Source organism: Coregonus lavaretus, assembly GCF_964263955.1.
Source record: "Coregonus lavaretus genome assembly, contig: HAP1_SCAFFOLD_47, whole genome shotgun sequence".
NCBI lineage: Eukaryota > Metazoa > Chordata > Actinopteri > Salmoniformes > Salmonidae > Coregonus > Coregonus lavaretus.
The window spans coordinates 1,524,473-1,543,593 of NW_028161510.1; the positions used below are offsets into that span (position 1 = coordinate 1,524,473).

Sequence of the window (19,121 nt, forward strand, 5' to 3'; positions counted from 1 at the left end):
TATAGCGTATGGTTCGGCAGCCCTCATTGGAAAAGCTAGATGTCATACAGGGGCAAGGACTGTAGTGGGGGGGGACGTCCCCAGTGGCTGCACTACAGGTGGAGATGGGCGATATGCCATTGCAGATTAGGAGACGGCAGCTGTCAATGAATTATTGGGTCAACCTACAGGGACATGGGGTGTCTCATCCTGCGAAAGGGATTTTGCAGGCATGCTGGGAACATGAGCGAAGACAGAATGCGAGCTTTGGGTGGGTGGGTAATACCCAGGCGAAGGTGATGGGACTGTATGGAAGGGAGTTTAGTCCAACGGTAGTTATTCCTGTAAATCCACCATGGCTACTCCCGCCTCCAGTAGTTGATCTAGAAGTGTTGGAGAGACTACAGAAAGATAGGGAGGGTGTTGATCCAGCTGATTTCTTTAAGAGACATCTGGAAACTGTGTATCAGGATTTTGTGGTCATTTACACAGATGGTTCAAAAGATCCAAGGACAGGACGTACTGGGTCAGCATTTGTAGTGCAGGAATGTGGGGTGGAAGTCAGGAAACGTATTACAGATCATCTGGCTGTATATACGGCGGAGCTGATGGCCATTCTGTTGGCCTTGCAGTGGGTGGAGGAAGTCAAACAAGACAGAGTAGTTATTTGCTCTGATTCATGTGCAGTGTTAATGAGTCTCCAGTCCTTTAGCTCACGTAGCAGACAAGACCTGCTTTAGGAGGTGCTACAAACCCATGGCATGATTAAACAGATTGCTATTCAGATAAGATTTACTTGGGTCCCAGCCCATGTGGGGGTGGAGGGGAACGAGGCAGTAGATGCTCAGGCTAAACAAGCACTTAGTAGTGGGGATGTTGATGTTGAAGTGTCAATGAGCAAGGCAGAGGCAAAAAGACTGATATATACAGTGATGGTGCAGAGATGGCAGGAGCAGTGGAATAGAGATAATAAGGGAAGGCATTTATTTCAAGTACAGAGGAAAGTCGGGGAGGGGAGGACAGCAGGAAGGGACAGAAGAGAGGAGGCTATTTTTACAAGATCAAGGGTGAATAAGACATTAAATGTGATAGGAAAGCATCCATCAGGAAAGTGTGATTATTGTCAGGAAATAGAGAAAGTGGAGCATGTATTGTTACAGTGTGGGCAGTATCAGAGGGAGGCTGAGATCTAGTATAAGGAAGAAGAGGATACAGAAAATTAGTTTAAAGAGTATATTGAGTAGAACGTCATTAGATATAGTCTCAAATATTTTGTTATCTTTTTAAAGAGAAACGGGGTTGGCAGGTAGGATAGACCCATGGGGCAGTGCACAATTGTCCCAGCGTCGTCCAGGGTAGGGGAGGGAATGGCCGGCAGGGATGTAGCTCAGTTGGTAGAGCATGGCGTTTGCAATGCCAGGGTTGTGGGTTCGATTCCCACGGGGGGCCAGTATTAAAAAAGAATGTATGCACACACTAACTGTAAGTCGCTCTGGATAAGAGCGTCTGCTAATTGACTAAAATGTAAATGTAAATGTAGGATTTAGTTTCTCCCTGTCTCTGGCCCACATTCCGGTACAGTAGGTGGCGGTAATGTACCATCACGTTGAATGCCAACCAATGATAAACCCCACCAAAGAAGACTTCTTTCCGTCAGAGGCCAGCAAAACATGCACAATGATAGGACTAACCTGATAGGACGCTCACGAACATTTACCGCAGCATTTTATAATCCAGACCAAACGCCCTCCGAAAGTGGATACATTTTTTCCGCTTGCTCTACGAGATCTCACCATTTCCCAAGTTCTTCTCAGCCAAACAATTCGCTACAGGAAATCACCTCACGGTAAGCAATTACTAATTTTAAAAAATGTTAAATGTGTGCTTGTTACACGGTCTGTAAACTAACAAATTCCACGATAAAACGGCAGTGGATGCGGCGGCCTGGCTTTGTTGTTATCCCAGCTAACTAGCCGTTAGCGATAAGCCAGTTAGCCGTTAGCTAGCTACACATCTCCCGTCCAACACGTTTGTGTCGATAGCTAGCTAGCTAGCTAACAAACTAACTTAATTTCAGGTTAACGGTTGAAGTGACTTTTGCTTCATAGTTAGCCAGCTGTCGTCTAATTGTGTGCTAATCGCCAGCTCATTGTTTAGCCACAGATAGCTAAACGAAATATGTTTTATCTAGCTACTGTAGTTAGCTAAATTGGCTGGACTAGCCGTTGCTAAACCAGCTGGATACCGGTTTATGCAAACAACTAATGCCTAACCCATTTTCCATAACGTTTTAAAGCAAATGAATGAATGTCGATATAACTTGTAGCAATTTAATTGGCTGGACTAGCCGTTGCTAAACCAGCTGGATACCGGTTTATGCAAACAACTAATGCCTAACCCATTTTCCATAACGTTTTAAAGCAAATGAATGAATGTCGATATAATTTGTAACAATTTAATAAGCAAAATGAGTGTTTCCGTCCAAATAAACCGCTGTGAAGCAGGCAAGAATATTTAAATACTTCCGGGTCACGGATTCTTTGGAATCCTTAAGAATAAGACCCGTCGTGTATACTTATGCAATAAGGCCAGGGAGTTGTGGTATATGTCAATATACCACGGCTAAGGGCTGTTCTTAGTCCCGTGTAGTTCAGTTGGTAGAGCATGGCGTTTGCAACGCCAGGGTTATGGGTTCGTTTCCCACGTGGGACCAGTATGAAAAAAAATGTATGCATTCACTAACTGTAAGTCGCTCTGGATAAGAGTGTCTGCTAAATGACTAAAATGTAATGTAAAAAATGTTCTTAACCACGACGCAACGCAGAGTGCCTGGATATAGTGGTGGCCAGTGACTACAAAATAATATATTCCCTGTCGACTCCCATTTTCTGGTTGTCGAGCTTCGATTCCACTAGTAATCGACTCAGAAGGAAACTATTTGCCGTAGTCTACTTCGAAAACACAAACTCTTGCATCTTTCACAGCAAAGAAAGAGCGATGGGGGGACTGCCAGGCGTAGGTAGGCCACCAGGCAGATAGTCAGAACCGTGCATCGGTAATCAAAAGATTTAAGGCTATCGCAATGCTGTATTTCGCAATTACTTGGCATGCAATGTCTCGCTCAAGTTCACTAAAGTAGGGGCTATCGATGAGTAGCCTGAGCTATTCAACAAGCAACAGACCGATGACCAAACACAGCGTTTCCATAGTGAAGAGAAAGAGGAGAGTGGATCGCCGCAGACAGACAGAACCGTGCACGTACGCTATGTCTTGGTAATCTGTATCTAGCAATGCCTCGTAAATTCACCAAAAAAAAGAGGATATTCAAGTATAAATTAGGCTATCAATGAGTATGGCTAAGCTATTGTGGTATCGCGTCGAATGCTGGTGGGTATTGCTGTCGATCAAAGAATCCACTTAAGCTGTATCGTGTTTTAGAGGCTTTTATTAATACCACGAGGTTACAGCATAAGTTAACAGACCCGCGGAGATCCGGAGAAGCAGTCCCAAATGAATCTTAATGCTTTCTGCCCCTCCGTCGTTGTTCCCCCCTAATATATAACCTCCCAAGATGTGGGTGGCTCCCTCTACTGTCCAATCCCCGTGTCTACAACACACTTCCTGTCTGTTGTATGTGGCGCTACACTAAAACCTTCCCTCTTGATACCAAAATCAACATTCTTTCAGTTCCACTTAAAAAAACATTTAAGACCATCATAATGTCAATACACTACACTATTCTTCATGGTGCCAGTGAATTGAAGTTGAACATCGCCGAATGCGTCAGTTTAATTATCCCTATATATTCAATAAAATGTTATTAGGAAGGACGTCTACCATGGATCGCTAAAATAATTATGATCACACTTCATCGATTTAAATATTAAGGGGAGACCTATACATTTGGCAGCCAAGCACGATTTAGCAGTGTAGCCTATTGTCATCTAGACAGGTCGTTCAGATATCTTCACGCCTACAATAAAAACCTCCAGGCTTCCATCATAATTCAATGTAAAAAAAACATTACGAATTACAGGGGGCAGTTTGGAAAAACTAAGCCTGTGTGAATCGTCCTCTGGATTAACGCACATGCTGGGATAAATAATTACAAAACCAACGTCTCTAGTAATACCCGTCCAATGGGGCTGTAACGTGGAAATTAATAGTCTTATCAGCGTAAATTGGGCCGCATCGTCCCGTGGTATCGTCAAGGCTGCGCACAGCAGAAAATATCACTGAAATATTCTAGTTCCTACACATCACCCGGGCCTTTTTAAATGCTATGTTGATGAGCATGATATACCGCAAACCCCCGAGGTGCCTTATTCGGAATTGCATTATTTTCCAGAGAGCCCATAGAGCCCCGAGTTGATTATCCCTTTTATACCATGGCTGTAATTTAACACATTTGCCACTAAAATCTGTTCATTTGCTGGTAGAAATGTGTTCCACATTCACTGAAGTAGCTAGCAAGTTTACAGTATCTTAAATAATCCTACTCCTCACCTCAACCCCCCCCCCCCCCCCCCAAGAAAAAATATTATTATTATTACTTGACCCCCCCACCCCCAAGAAAAAATATTATTATTATTACTTGACCCCCCACCCCCATTCTAGCTCTAACTCTACATAGAGGGAAAATGTACTTTCTATGCCTGTGATATGTGGTTGTCCCACCTAGCTATCTTACGATGAATGCACTAACTGTAAGTCGCTCTGGATAAGAGCGTCTGCTAAATGACTAAAATGTAAAAATGTATAATGTCTACAGTAGTTGCTGTGGTAACCAAACAAACAGACTTGCTAGTTTATCTAACCAAACCACCAGTCCTAGCTTGCTATTATGAAAATCGAATTCACCAATACTGTTTTCAATTCGACTTTTGCTTTCAAAAGCAGCTCAAACAAAACTTTACAAAAATTAACAATAGCAAATTTATTCTAAGAGTTAATATTATAAATCATATTAGAGTCGCCAATCAGCTTAAATCCACTCGTTTTTTCATATTGGACATAAATATTGCACCGTATATAATAGATTGTGTGTCCATAAAACCAGGGTCCAGCCTACTCACTAGAGTCTATAACATACAAAACAGATGCGTTTGAACCAAAAAGCTTGCGTGTCTAATTCGGGGAAAAAACTATTGGACTTCCGCTGATTGGCCACTCTTTAAAGGGCCACAAAATGGGTGTAAACGCTGTGTGTTTGGAAACTAGAGGTGCTCCTGAGTAGAATGGAACCCCCCCCCCCCCCCCCCTTTACTGTGACACAACGTACAGGCAATTATGTACGGTGAAATATGCATGTCCAATATAAAAAAATATATACTGGACATCGTGCAATACCAATGGGCTAAATAACTGTGGGATTTAAACGTGTTTTCTAACGTTTATTATTGGTGCTGGCTTCTCAGAGGTCCAAATAATCATTCTTGCAGGCTCATGGGACGTTGCATGATGTTGTGAGGTTTAAGTTCTGGTATAAACGATCCAGTCGGACTCCATTAAAAGCTCATGCTAGATTTATTAAACCACGCTGGGTCATACAGCTGCAAAGATAATTTTAAAGAATTTCGGCACATATTTATCCCCTCGGTCCATGCCCTCTTCCCAAACAGCTCTAACATATGGCTCCTATCTCACCCTTATGGAAACATTCTGTTTCAGAGAGAGGCCCCCTTTGTACTTAGCCTCTGGCCAAATACTATTGCACATAACACTTTTACATCTAACCCATAACACGTTAATCACTATTGCTACGCTACTTATATGATTCTAAACATACTAAAACGTGCTCAAGTCAATTAGCCAGTTTCCAACAATTTAAAAGATATTTTTTTGCTTATGTCGCAAGATAAAAGATTATTCGACTTTATTCAACTCGTCGGCTCATTTTCCAGCAATGGATGTCGATTTAACTTGTTTCCACTGCTTAATGAATTATAGTGTAAATAAATCCCTTCTGTGCATGTGCATAACTATAGATACATCCAACAGGAGAGTTTGAGTGATGAAAGTTGGACAGATGATTTGTATGTAAAGGAATCCGCATACTAGGTTCGGTTTGCTGCTAGCAGAACTCGGCTAGGCGAAGCCAATGTCTGTGCCTCGCATGCGCCCTTGAAAAGATTATTATATTATTTATTTAAAAAAGACATTCGCTTGATAAACTAGGGAAAAAAAACATCTGTCTTTCCAGGACAGACTGACCAGGTGAAAGCTATGATCCCTTATTGATGTCATCTGTTAAATCCTCTTCAATCAGTGTAGGTGAAGGGGAGGAGACAGGTTAAAGAAGGATTTTTAAGACTTCAGACAATTGAGTCATGGATTGTTTGTGTGCCATTCAGAGGGTGAATGGGCAAGACAAAATATTGAAGTGCCTTTGAACGGGGTATGGTAGTATGGCCAGGTGCACCGGTTTGTGTCAAGAACTGCAACGCTGCTGGGTTTTTCACGCTCAACAGTTTCCCGTGTGTACCAAGAATGGTCCTCCACCCAAAGGACATCCAGTCAACTTGACACAACTGTGGGAAGCATCAGAGTCAACATGGGCCAACGAATAGAGGCTGTTCTGAGGTTAAAAGGTGTAACTCAATATTATGAATGTGTTCGTAATGTTTTGTACACTCAGTAACAATTCCTCAAAATAGTCAGAATCAATCTAAGATAAATCAAGAAATCTGTTATTTATTTTGAAGTTTTTGTTGAGGTAGGTTTTAGTCGTGCAATATTACATCTAACTAAGATGTTTGGAGCCTTATTGCTCAAGTGAAAAAATGTGATCAATCACCGACAAAGGGTTGTAGACTTCGGCTACCAAACTTGAGCTTGCCTCAAGAAAATGATTTATGCGCTCAAACAGCTGGAAAAAAAACCTAACGAATGCAGCAGAACACCAAAACTAACAACATTTCGTCATAATATACTGTATGCACAAATTGTTTTGACTGGGAAACATGCGGTAAGCTTAAGGCATAGTTGATTGGTCACGAGCATGGTCTCCGCTGACCCAGTCAATCAGTTAACAGAACCAAAACGTTCTAAGGAAGGTCCAATAAACCTTGTTATTCAGAAAAGGAGGGACTGTTAGTGAGTTCTGTGCGACGTGGAAGCAGTGTTGCCAATTTAGCCACTTTGTTGCTGTATTTAGAGTGCTGTTTTTTAAATAATGTTTTTATTTTAAATGAAATGCCGTCCAACTGGCGACCGAAGTCAGCTTGCAGGCGCCCGGCCCGCCACAAGGAGTCGCTAGAGAGCGTTGGGACAAGGAAATCCCGGCCGGCCAAACCCGCCCCTAACAATGCTGTGCGAATTGTGCGCCGCCTCATGGGTGTCATGGGCGGCTGTGACACCCCCGGGATCGAACACGGGTATGTAGTGACGCCTCAAGCACGGCTATGCAGTGCCTTAGACCGCTGCGTCACTTGGGAGGCTTTAGAGTTTTAAGACCCCTCACTATTGGTCTAGCGACAAATTCAGCTACTTTTCCGGCTGCCATTGGGGTGTTTTCTATGGTTTTGATAGCATTTTAGCGACTTTTCCCACTCAATTCTGCCGCAAAAGAGAGTGGGGGAAGCTGTCTGTGTAACAGAAGTCACAGCAACGGCACAAGGGGAGGGGGGTGATAATGCTACGTCGGGGACTGCGGCAAGTTGGTGCTGTGACGTCAATGCGGCAATGGAAAACGTAATCTAGCGACAAATCAAGGAGCCAATAGTGATTCTCACTGAAAAATTGTTTGATTAAATAATTAAGACACACAAATGAGTCCGACCAGCAATTTATTTGATTGTGACGGGCTGAGCTCAGACTTGCTGCGCTCTGTTTATTAAAAAAGACTGCAAGTGACAGAAATGGCTGTAATTATGTTGCAGCCTAAGCAACGCGGACAGTGCGATAAACACTGATGTTCTGTGGTGGTCAGTGACCACTGTCCGTGTTGCTTAAGCTGCAACATAATTACAGCCATTTCTGACTGAAAGGTTCTGTTACCGAAATCAATCATTTGTTTAGGAAAAACATTCCCTATTCCCTTAACCCTTGCTCTCTTTATGTGACATGTAAGCATTGCATGCACGTGACCAATAGGGCCTGACCTATAGCCTATCATAATCACATCAATAAATTGGTTATTACAAACTCCAAACACCATAACCGCAAAATGGATGCATAGGACGTGACGAACTCGAAATGGGGGAATGTTTACTGGTTGCTCAGGAGGCAAAGGGGGAAGATGTGTGGAATAAATGTGACTAGTTGTGGAAAATACTAGAGATCAAGAAAAATAAGGTAAGGAGCAAGCGCTGCAATGCCTATTGTGTGTGCGCAAAACAGGTGCTGTATACAATAAAACATTTCTGACCGTTTAGAACAATGTAAACACCACTAAATACATTAGAAGCGTACCAGAGTCTGTTGTAAAACATTTTTTTGTCAAGCCTTTATTACATCATAGACTAAAAACGGTCACATTCATTCGTGAATGCAATTTCCGAAATGGAACGGTTTATTTATTGTTTAAGCTAATTATTCAAGGCTCGCTTTATTTTATTTTAAAACTAAAATGCTTGATTTGCATTTCAAATCATGAATGACTCGCATGCTGTGTTATGACGTGAACGAATTAATGATTACTTGACACAGTAGCCTATAAAAGTATTGAAATATATGCCTAAGTAAGTTACATTATTAAGACTAAACAGGATGTGCTCTTAGGCCTACAGCTCAATCAATGGTGGTTATACAAGGCTGCTATACTAAGCCTACTAATGATAATGACGTTACTTATTATAATAATGATCATGATAATAACAAGAAGGAGATCAAGAAAAATAGTTATTATTAAAAATATGATTTGTTTTTTAAAGTTTTGAGTGACAAGTATTGGTCTTAACAAAGTTTGCTGCTGCAGTGTTATGAGATATTTTTGTCAGATGTTACTATGGTATACTGAAGTATAATTACAAGCATTCCATAAGTGTCAAAGGCTTTTATTGACAATTACATTAAGTTTATGCAAAGAGTCAATATTTGCAGTGTTGACCCTTCTTTTTCAAGACCTCTGCAATCCGCCCAGGCATGCTGTCAATTAACTTCTGGGCCACATCCTGACTGATGGCAGCCCATTCTTGCATAATCAATGCTTGGCGTTTGTCAGAATTTGTGGGGTTTTGTTTGTCCACCCGCCTCTTGAGGATCGACCACAAGTTCTCAATGGGATTAAGGTCTGGGGAGTTTCCTGGCCATGGACCCACATTTTCGATGTTTTGTTCCCCGAGCCACTTCGTTATCACTTTTGCCTTATGGCAAGGTGCTCCATCATGCTGGAAAAGGCATTGGTCGTCACCAAACTGTACTTGGATGGTTGGGAGAAGTTGCTCTCAATTGTGAGTGAGCCCACTCCCTTGGCTGAGAAGCAACCACACCACATGAATGGTCTCAGGATGCTTTACTGTTGGCATGGCACAGGACTGATGCTAGCGCTCACCTTGTCTTCTCCGGACAAGGTGTTTTCCGGATGCCCCAAACAATCGGAAAGGGGATTCATCAGAGAAAATGACTTTACCCCAGTCCCCAGCAGTCCAATCCCTGTACCTTTTGCAGAATATCAGTCTGTCCTGATGTTTTTCCTGGAGAGAAGTGGCTTCTTTGCTGCCCTTCTTGACACCAGGCCATCCTCCAAAAGTCTTTGCCTCACTGTGCGTGCAGATGCACTCACACCTGCCTGCTGCCATTCCTGAGCAAGCTCTGCACTGGTGGTGCCCCGATCCCGCAGCTGAATCAACTTTAGGAGACGGTCCTGGCGCTTGCTGGACTTTCTTGGGCGCCCTGACGCCTTCACAACAATTGAACCTCTCTCCTTGAAGTTCTTGATGATCCGATAAATGGTTGATTTAGGTGCAATCTTACTAGCAGCAATATCCTTGCCTGTGAAGGCCTTTTTGTGCAAAGCAATGATGACGGCACGTGTTTCCTTGCAGGTAACCATGGTTAACAGAGGAAGAACAATGATTTCAAGCACCACCCTCCTTTTTAAAGCTTCCAGTCTGTTATTCTAACTCAATCAGCATGACAGAGTGATCTCCAGCCTTGTCCTCGTCAACACTCTCACCTGTGTTAAAGAGAGAATCACCGACATGATGGAAGCTGGTCCTTTTGTGGCAGGGCTGAAATGCAGTGGAAATGTTTTTTGGGGATTAAGTTCATTTTCATGGCAAAGAGGGACTTTGCAATTAATTGCAATTCATCTGATCACTCTTCATGACATTCTGTAGTATATGCAAATTGCCATCATCAAAACGGAGGCAGCAGACTTTGTGAAAATTAGAATTTGTGTCATTCTCAACTTTTGACCATGACTGTAGTTGGTGCTAACCGAATCAGTAGGCTATTAAACAAACACTCCAAACAGGCAACAGAAGCAGGATCTGCCTTATTTCTGTAGATTGATTATTTATAAAGCCAGGCACACATAACAGTTAGGCCATTTGATTACAGGCCTACTTAAGTTAGGGTTTCCTCTCTCCTCACTTTTCTTAGACAATAAGGCGAGGGCTGTTTCCTCACCTCCTCATTCTGCTGCTGCCTCCGCCGCATTGTTCTCAACACCAATATGCTGGTTAACTTTGCTATTATTCACATAGCAACATGGTCTACATGGCAACATGGAAAAGGCGCCAATTCAATAGTGCACTGATGTGTTTCAGAACTGCGGACAGTGACGCAGGAGAGCGCATTTTTTTATAATGCTTTTTTTTCCACCATTGTTCTTATGTAATATAACCATTTACAATTTCAGTAGCACAATGGATTAGTCCACTCAGACAGGCGCAAATCAGACAGGTGTCTTGTACACCATGATATATACAGTGAGGGGAAAAAGTATTTGATCCCCTGCTGATTTTGTACGTTTGTCCACTGACAAAGAAATGATCAGTCTATAATTTCAATGGTAGGTTTATTTGAACAGTGAGAGACAGAATAACAACAAAGAAATCCAGAAAAACACATGTCAAAAATGTTATAAATTGATTTGCATTTTAATGAGGGAAATAAGTATTTGACCCCTCTGCAAAACATGACTTAGTACTTGGTGGCAAAACCCTTGTTGGCAATCACAGAGGTCAGACGTTTCTTGTAGTTGGCCACCAGGTTTGCACACATCTCAGGAGGGATTTGGAATAAAATGCAAATTAATTACTTAAAAATCATACAATGTGATTTTCTGGATTTTTATTTTAGATTCCGTCTCTCACAGTTGAAGTGTACCTATGATAAAAATTACAGACCTCTACATGCTTTGTAAGTAGGAAAACCTGCAAAATCGGCAGTGTATCAAATACTTGTTCTCCCCATTGTATATGCTTGAAACAACTTTGGAACCAATTATCCACAGTTGCTAATAATTACCGGTAGCTAGCAGGCTAGCTTTATTTGGTCCAGGGAGTAAGTTAGCTAGCATCTAGCGTCACGGTAAAACTCCTGTATTACCGTTAAACTCTACTCATCCTTGGTCATTAAATTCTGTTGCAAAAGAGGGAGGAGGAGAGTGGAGGGTCATCCTCCTTGTCATAGCTAGCTGTGCTCCGTAGTGATTAGTGAAGCTACCCTGACTCTGGCTTTTTGGTTTGTTTACAATTCGCTGAGTCTGGAATGTGCCGGAGACAGTGTGGGCTGTGCATGTGGAGGAAGGTGGAAATGTGAACTTCCGATTTTAATCAATATATATATATATATAAGGAGCCATACCTCAGTGTTTGGAGGGTGAAACTAAACGTGCATTTCCGCACTACAACAGGAAATACTTTGAAATAGTGGCGGCAACTTCCTCTGGAGGGGTCCTTTTTAACTTGCAGATAAAACCACCTCTTCAGAGCAAATGTATCTAGTGCGCCTAAAGTCGGATTACTCCAGATATGTTGGTCATTACTGAGACGTGGTTAAGAAAGAGTGTTTTGAACACTGATGTTGTTAACCTTTCTGGTTATAACCTTTTTCGGCAAGACAGATCTTCCAAAGGTGGTGGAGTGGCAATCTATACCAAGGAGCACCTTCAGTGCTCGGTTGTCCCCACCAAGTCTGTCCCCAAACAATTTGATTTGCTGGTTTTAAGCATTAAACTTTCAAATAGTTCTTTGTTGACTGTTGCTGAGTGTTATCGTCCTCCATCAGCACCGGCCTGTACCCTACCTGCCCTAAGCTCTCTCCTGGCCCCTTACACTAAGTCTGAATTTGTCCTGCTAGTTGACCTAAACTGGGACATGCTTAAACTACCTGACCAAATCCTAAAGCAATGGGACTCCCTAAATCTTTCTCAGATGATTACCAATCCCACAAGGTATGACTCCAAACACCCAGAAAAGGCTACTCTCCTTGATGTTATCCTCACAAATAATCCTGATGGGTATCAGTCTGGTGTTTTCTGTAATGACCTTAGTGATCACTGTTTTACAGCCTGTGTTCGTAATGGCTGCTCAGTGACACGACCGGTCCTGATTTGTCATAGACTCTTGCTACAAAACTTTAATGAGCAAGCCTTCCTTCATGACCTGGCCTCTGTAAATTGGTATAGAATCAGCTTGATCCCCTCTGTTGAAGACGCTTGGACCTTATTTTTTTATTGTTAACCAACATGCCCCCATAAAGAAAATGATAATTTAAAACCGGTTCAGCCCCTTGTTCAACCGTGATCTGGCAGAGTTACTCCACCTCAAGAATTCCATTTGGCGAAAGGCTCGGCATACTCAGGCAGACTGGCTCTCGTTCAGGCAAATGAGAAATAACTCAGGTTATATGGAAGGCCAAAGTCAGGTACTTTAAGGAGCGGTTCTCTATCTGTGGGTCTAACCCCAAGAAGTTAAAGACCTGGAGAATAAACCCTCCTCCTCACAGCTGCCCATGTCCCTTAATGTTGATGATGTGGTTGTTACTGACAAAGAGCACATGGCTGAGCTCTTTAATCACCACTTCATAAAGTCAGGATTCCTATTTGACTCAGCCATGCCTCCTTGCCCGTCCAACATTTCCTCATCTCTCAGCCCTTCTAATGTGACCTGATGCTCCTCCCTCTTTTCCCTCCCACCCCTTCTAATGTGACCTGATGCTCCTCCCTCTTTTCCCCTGCCCCTCCTACAAAGTTTCTCCCTGCAGGCAGTCACTGAGTCAGAGGTGCTGAAGGAGCTCCTTAAACTTGACCCCAAAAAACCATTTGGGTCAGATGGTTTAGACCCTTTCTTCTTTAAGGTTGCTGCCCCTATCATCGCCAAGCCCATCTCTGACCTTTTTAACCTCTCTCTCCTCTCTGGGGAGGTTCCCATTGTTTGGAAGGCAGCCACGGTGTGTCCTTTGAAATAGTGGCGGCAACTTCCTCTGGAGGGGTCCTTTTTAACTTGCAGATAAAACCACCTCTTCTGTAGCTCAGCTGGTAGAGCACGGCGCTTGTAACGCCAAGGTAGTGGGTTCGATCCCCGGGACCACCCGTACACAAAAAAAAAAAAAAAAAAAAAATGTATGCACGCATGACTGTAAGTCGCTTTGGATAAAAGCGTCTGCTAAATGGCTTATTATTATTATTATTATTATTATTATTTAAAGGGGGAGATCAAGCTGATCCTAACTGTTATAGGCTAATTTCTATTTTTCCCTGTTTATCAAAAGTGTTGGAAAAAGTTGTCAATAATCAACTGACTGGCTTTCTTGATGTCTATAGTATTCTCTCTGGAATGCAATCTGGTTTCCGTTCAGGTTATTGATGTATCACTGCAACCTTAAAGGTTCTAAATGATGTCACCATTGCCCTTGATTCTGAGCAATGTTGTGCTGCTATTTTTATTGACTTGGCCAAAGCCTTTGATAAAGTAGACCATTCCATTCTTGTGGGCCGGCTAAGGAGTATTGGTGTCTCTGAGGGGTCTTTGGCCTGGTTTGCTAACTACCTCACTCAAAGAGTGCAGTGTATAAAGTCAGAACATCTGCTGTCTCAGCCACCGCCTGTCACCAAGGGAGTACCCCAAGGCTCGATCCTAGGCCCCACACTCTTCTCAATTTACATCAACAACATAGCTGAGGAAGTAGGAAGCTCTCTCATCCATTTATATGCAGATGATAGTCTTCTACTCAGCTGGCCCCTCCCCGGATTTTGTGTTAAACGCTCTACAACAAAGCTTTCTTAGTGTCCAACAAGCTTTCTCTGCCCTTAACCTTGTTCTGAACATCACCAAAACAACGGTCAATTTGTTTGGTAAGAAGAATGCCCCTCTCCCCACCGGTGTGATTACTACCTCCTGAAGGTTTAGAGCTTGAGGTAGTCACCTCATACAAGTACTTGGGAGTATGGCTAGACGGTCCTTCTCTCAGCACATATCAAAGCTACAGGCTAAGGTTAAATCTAGACTTGGTTTCCTCTATCGTAATCGCTCCTCTTTCACCCCAGCTGCCAAACTAACCCTGATTCAGATGACCATCCTACCCATGCTAGATTATGGAGATGTAATTTATAGATCGGCAGGTAAGGGTGCTCTCGAGCGGCTAGATGTTTTTTACCATTCGACCATCAGATTTGCCACCAATGCTCCTTATAGGACACATCACTGCACTCTATACTCCTCTGTAAACTGGTCATCTCTGTATACCCGTCACAAGACCCACTGGTTGATGCTTATTTATAAAACCCTCTTAGGCCTCACTCCCCCTATCTGAGATACCTACTGCAGCCCTCATCCTCCACATACAACATCCGTTCTGCCAGTCGCATTCTGTTAAAGGTTCCCAAAGCACACACATCCCTGGGTCGCTCTTCTTTTCAGTTCGCTGCAGCTAGCGACTGGAATGAGCTGCAAAAAAACACTCAAACTGGACAGTTTTATCTCCATCTCTTCATTCAAAGACTCAATCATGGACACGCTTACTGACAGTTGTGGCTCCTTCGCGTGATATATTGTTGTCTCTACCTTCTTGCCCTTTGTGCTGTTGTCTGTGCCCAGTAATGTTTGTACCATGTTTTGTGCTGCTGCCATGTTGTGTTGCTACCATGTTGTCATGCTGTGTTGCTACCATGTTGTCATGCTGTGTTGCTGCCATGCTGTGTTGTTGTCTTAGGTCTCTCTTTATGTTGTGGTGTTTCTATCATCATGTGTGTTTTTGTCCTATATTTTTATTTTGTTTTTAATCCCAGCCTTTTTGCCTTTTGGTAGGCCATTATTGTAAATAAGAATTTGTTCTTAACTGACTTGCCTAGTTAAATAAAGGTTTAATAAAATAAATAAAACATTTTAACTGGTTTACATTTATATTTTAGTCATTTAGCAGACGCTCTTATCCAGAGCGACTTACAGGAGCAATTAGGGTTAAGTGCTTTGCTCAAGGGCACATCGACAGATTTTTTCACCTAGTCAGCTCGAGGATTAGAACCAGCGACCTTTCGGTTACTGGCACAACGCTCTTAACCACTAAGCTACCTGCCGTTTTCCAGTGAACTTGTCACCTTTATTTTTTGATGTGCATCAATTCTAGCGATTCTATATTTTTATATTGCAAAAAGGGTTTCTGCTGGACGGGATGTGGTTAGCTAGCTTAGATACCCATTGTTGTCTTTTCTGGAGCTATACCACAATCTAGGTTTGTGAAAATCACCCTGAACTCTTTGGGTCTCCTCTTTTTAGATCTACCCAGCCTACCATGTCTGAACCGGGTTCTGGCTGTGGTGTTCCAGCCCAGAGAAGCTCACAGCGGGGTCCAGAGATGCTGTCAGTGAAGCTGAGGGACTGCACTCAAACAGTGGAACTCAATGTGATTGTCAAAGAGGAGGAGGAGGAGAGAGAGATCGATGAGGGGGAGGAGGGAAAGGAGGACAGGGACTCAGTTGATTCAGGTAAATTCAGGCTAAAATCCTCTTTGGTTCAGAGGTAAACTACAAAGCAGGATCAATGAGCTACATTTACATTTACGTCATTTAGCAGACGCTCTTATCCAGAGCGACTTACATTATCTTTTTATTTTTCATACTGGCCCCCCGTGGGAATCGAACCCACAACCCTAGCGTTGCAAACGCCATGCTCTACATCCCTGCCGGCCATTCCCTCCCCTACCCTGGACGACGCTGGGCCAATTGTGCGCTAGCCAGCTAACTTTGATAAACAACCCAAATAACTAGATTTTCTGGTTCATTAAGAAATGTTAACTTAGAAATGTTTTTGGTTGTTGAGTCAATTAGTCAAGCTTACCTTTCTAAACAATAAAAAGTTATTTCAGAATATTTAGGGAAGTTAGCTGGCTAACTCATTGATTCTGCTTTGTAGTTTACCCCTCAGGCTTCTGTATGTGTAAGAGGGAAGGAGAGTGACAAGACAAAAATGGCTACCGACCATTGCGCAATGCATTGTAATTTGACAATGGCATTCTCTATGTGTGATGCAATGCAACACGCCCCTTGCAAAGTCTTTCTTTCAATACTTTGTTAATCCAAATGAATGTTGACTCCTGAATTATTAAGCTTAAAGCTTTTGTTCCTCTCGGTCTGTTTCTTACCCCTTATCTGTTCATATTCTTACAGAAGAGAGCCCCAACCCAGACAACGAGTCCAGTTCCACAGCATCAAGACTATCTGGACAGAATCATCAAAGAATACACACTAGAGAGAAACCTTTCCACTGCTCAGCATTTGGGAAGAGTTTCAGTGAGAAAGTAAACCTTAAGAGACATGAGACAGTGCATAGTGGAGAGAAGCCTTACTACTGCATCACATCTAGGAAGAGCTTCAATCATTCAGGAAGCCTTAAGGAACATCAGCGAATACATAAAGGGGAGAAATCTTACCACTGCTCTCTATGCGGGAAGAGTTTCAGTCGAGCAGGAGACATGAAGACTCATCAGAGGTCACATAGTGGAGAGAAGCCTGCCTGTATTTTCAATGTGATTGTCAAAGAGGAGGAGGATGAGAAGGAAATTGATGAGAATGAAAGGAGAGAAGTTGAGGAAACTAGTGGTGTGGTTGACCCAGATACCTCAAGACTACCTGGTCGTGGGAGTTACCCCTGTCCTCAATGTGGAAAGAGTTTCAGTTATTCAGGTAATCTAACGAATCATCAAAGAGTACACACTGGAGAGAAACCATTCCACAGCGCCACATGTGGGAAGAGTTTCAATCGTTCTGGAAGCCTTGAGAAACATCAAAGAGTACATACAGGGGAGAAGCCTTTTCACTGCTCTCAGTGTGGGGAGGGATTCACTCAGCTAAGAAGTCTTAAAAGTCATGAGAGGATATCCATTGGAGGGAAGCCTGCCTGTGGTTTCAATGTAATTGCCCAAGAAGAGGAGGGTGAGAGGGAAATCAATGTGGATGAAAAGCGAGAAGTTGAGGAAGAGGAGGACAATAGTGGTGCAGTTGACAGTGCATGTCAGAGCAAAAACCAAGCCACAAGGTCCAAGGAATTGTCCGTAGAGCTCCGAGACAGGATTGTGTCGAGGCACAGATCTGGGGAAGGGTACCAAAAAATTTCTGTAGCATTGAAGGTCCCCAAGAACACAGTGGCTTCCATCATTCTTAAATGGAAGAAGTTTGGAACCACCAAGACCCTTCCTAGAGCTGGCCGCCCAACCAAACTGAGCAATTGGGGGAGAAGGGCCTTGGTCAAGGAGGTGACCAAGAACCCGATGGTCACTCTGACAGAGCTCCAGAGTTCCTCTGTGGAGATGGGAAAACCTTCCAGAAGGACAACAATCTCAGCAGCACTCCACCAATCAGGCTTTTATGGTAGAGTGGCCAGACGGAAGCTACTTCTCAGTAAAAAGCACATGACAGCCCGCTTGGAGTTTGCTAAAAGGCACCTAAAGGACTCACAGACCATGATAAACAAGATTCTCTGGTCTGATGAAACCAAGATTGAACTCTTTGGCCTGAATGCCAAGCGTCATGTCTGGAAGAAATCTGGCACCATCCCTACGGTGAAGCATGATGGTGGCAGCATCATGCTGTGGGGATGTTTTTCAGCGGCAGGGACTGGGAAACTAGTCAGGATCGAGGGAGAGATGAATGGAGCAAAGTACAGAGAGATCCTTGATGAAAACCTGCTCCAGAGCGCTCAGGACCTCAGACTGGGGAGAAGGTTCACCTTCCAACAGGACAACGACCCTAAACACACAGCCAAGACAACGCAGGAGTGGCTTCGGGACAAGTCTCTGAATGTCCTTGAGTGGCCCAGCCAGAGCCCGGACTTGAACCCAATCGAACATCTCTGGAGAGACCTGAAAATAGCTGTGCAGCGACGCTCCCCATCCAACCTGGCAGAGCTTGAGAGGATCTGCAGAGAAGAATGGGAGAAACTCCCCAAATACAGGTGTGCCATGCTTGTAGAGTCATACCCAAGAAGACTCGAGGCAATAATTGCTGCCAAAGGTGCTTCAACAAAGTATTGAGTAAAGGGTCTGAATACTTATGCAATGTGATATTTCAGTTGTTTTTTTTATAAATGTGTAAACATTTCTAAACCTGTTTTTGCTTTGTCATTATGGGGGTATTGTGTGTAGATTGATGAGGGGAAAAAAACTATTTAATCCATTTTAGAATAAGGCTATAACGTAATAAAATGTGGAAAAAGTCAAGGGGTCTGAATACTTTCCCAATGCGCTGTATATGAACGCAGCTGCCACTTCATTAAAGCCGTTAGATGCAGTTTATCATATCACACTGCTCTTTTATTACGGGTGACAGTTTTAGTACTCATCACTGCTTTCTCTACCAGGAAGTTGGTTGGCCGTCTTTGACGTCACGTAGGTTGATACATTGCTATGTTTTCATTTAAAAAGCCCTTTTACAAAAACTCCCACAATTGTTACGTTATAGCCATCATTCCTAAACTTTAGACTTATGAGTTACCACACCCGGTCTCAGGGATGGTTAACTCTGGAAATTCCTTTGGTCTCTACTGAGTTAGGTAAATCAGCTTTTAGTTTTATTGCAACTTACTTGTGGAACAATCTTCTAAATGTTCTTAAATGTTTTGGTGCCTCTATGGGCAATTCATAAAGCTGATTGAGGACCTTATTACTGATGAATGTGTTTATTTTTGCTTGCATTTTGTATTTATACTGACAAAAAAAAAATATATATATATACGCAACATGCAACAATTTTAAAAGAT

The 19,121-nt window shown here is 42.9% G+C and overlaps 1 protein-coding gene across 1 annotated transcript; it reads left to right on the plus strand.

Moving 5' to 3' along the window:
• Window positions 1–1,655: 1,655 nt before the first annotated feature.
• Window positions 1,656–19,023, plus strand: LOC311120484 (uncharacterized protein). Its single transcript, XM_084195071.1, has 3 exons — window positions 1,656–1,825; window positions 15,645–15,853; window positions 16,535–19,023. The coding sequence occupies exons 2-3, from the start codon at window positions 15,661–15,663 to the stop codon at window positions 18,394–18,396; spliced, it is 2,055 nt and encodes a 684-aa protein (XP_084051197.1). The 5' UTR covers window positions 1,656–1,825; window positions 15,645–15,660; the 3' UTR covers window positions 18,397–19,023.
• Window positions 19,024–19,121: the final 98 nt, after the last annotated feature.

Bases quoted from the DNA above. Each gene is read 5' to 3' on its own strand.
- LOC311120484 (XM_084195071.1), top strand. From the start codon at position 15,661: ATGTCTGAACCGGGTTCTGGCTGTGGTGTTCCAGCCCAGAGAAGCTCA. The intron at 15,854-16,534 runs GTAAATTCAGGC...ATATTCTTACAG, and splicing joins CAGGGACTCAGTTGATTCAG to AAGAGAGCCCCAACCCAGAC.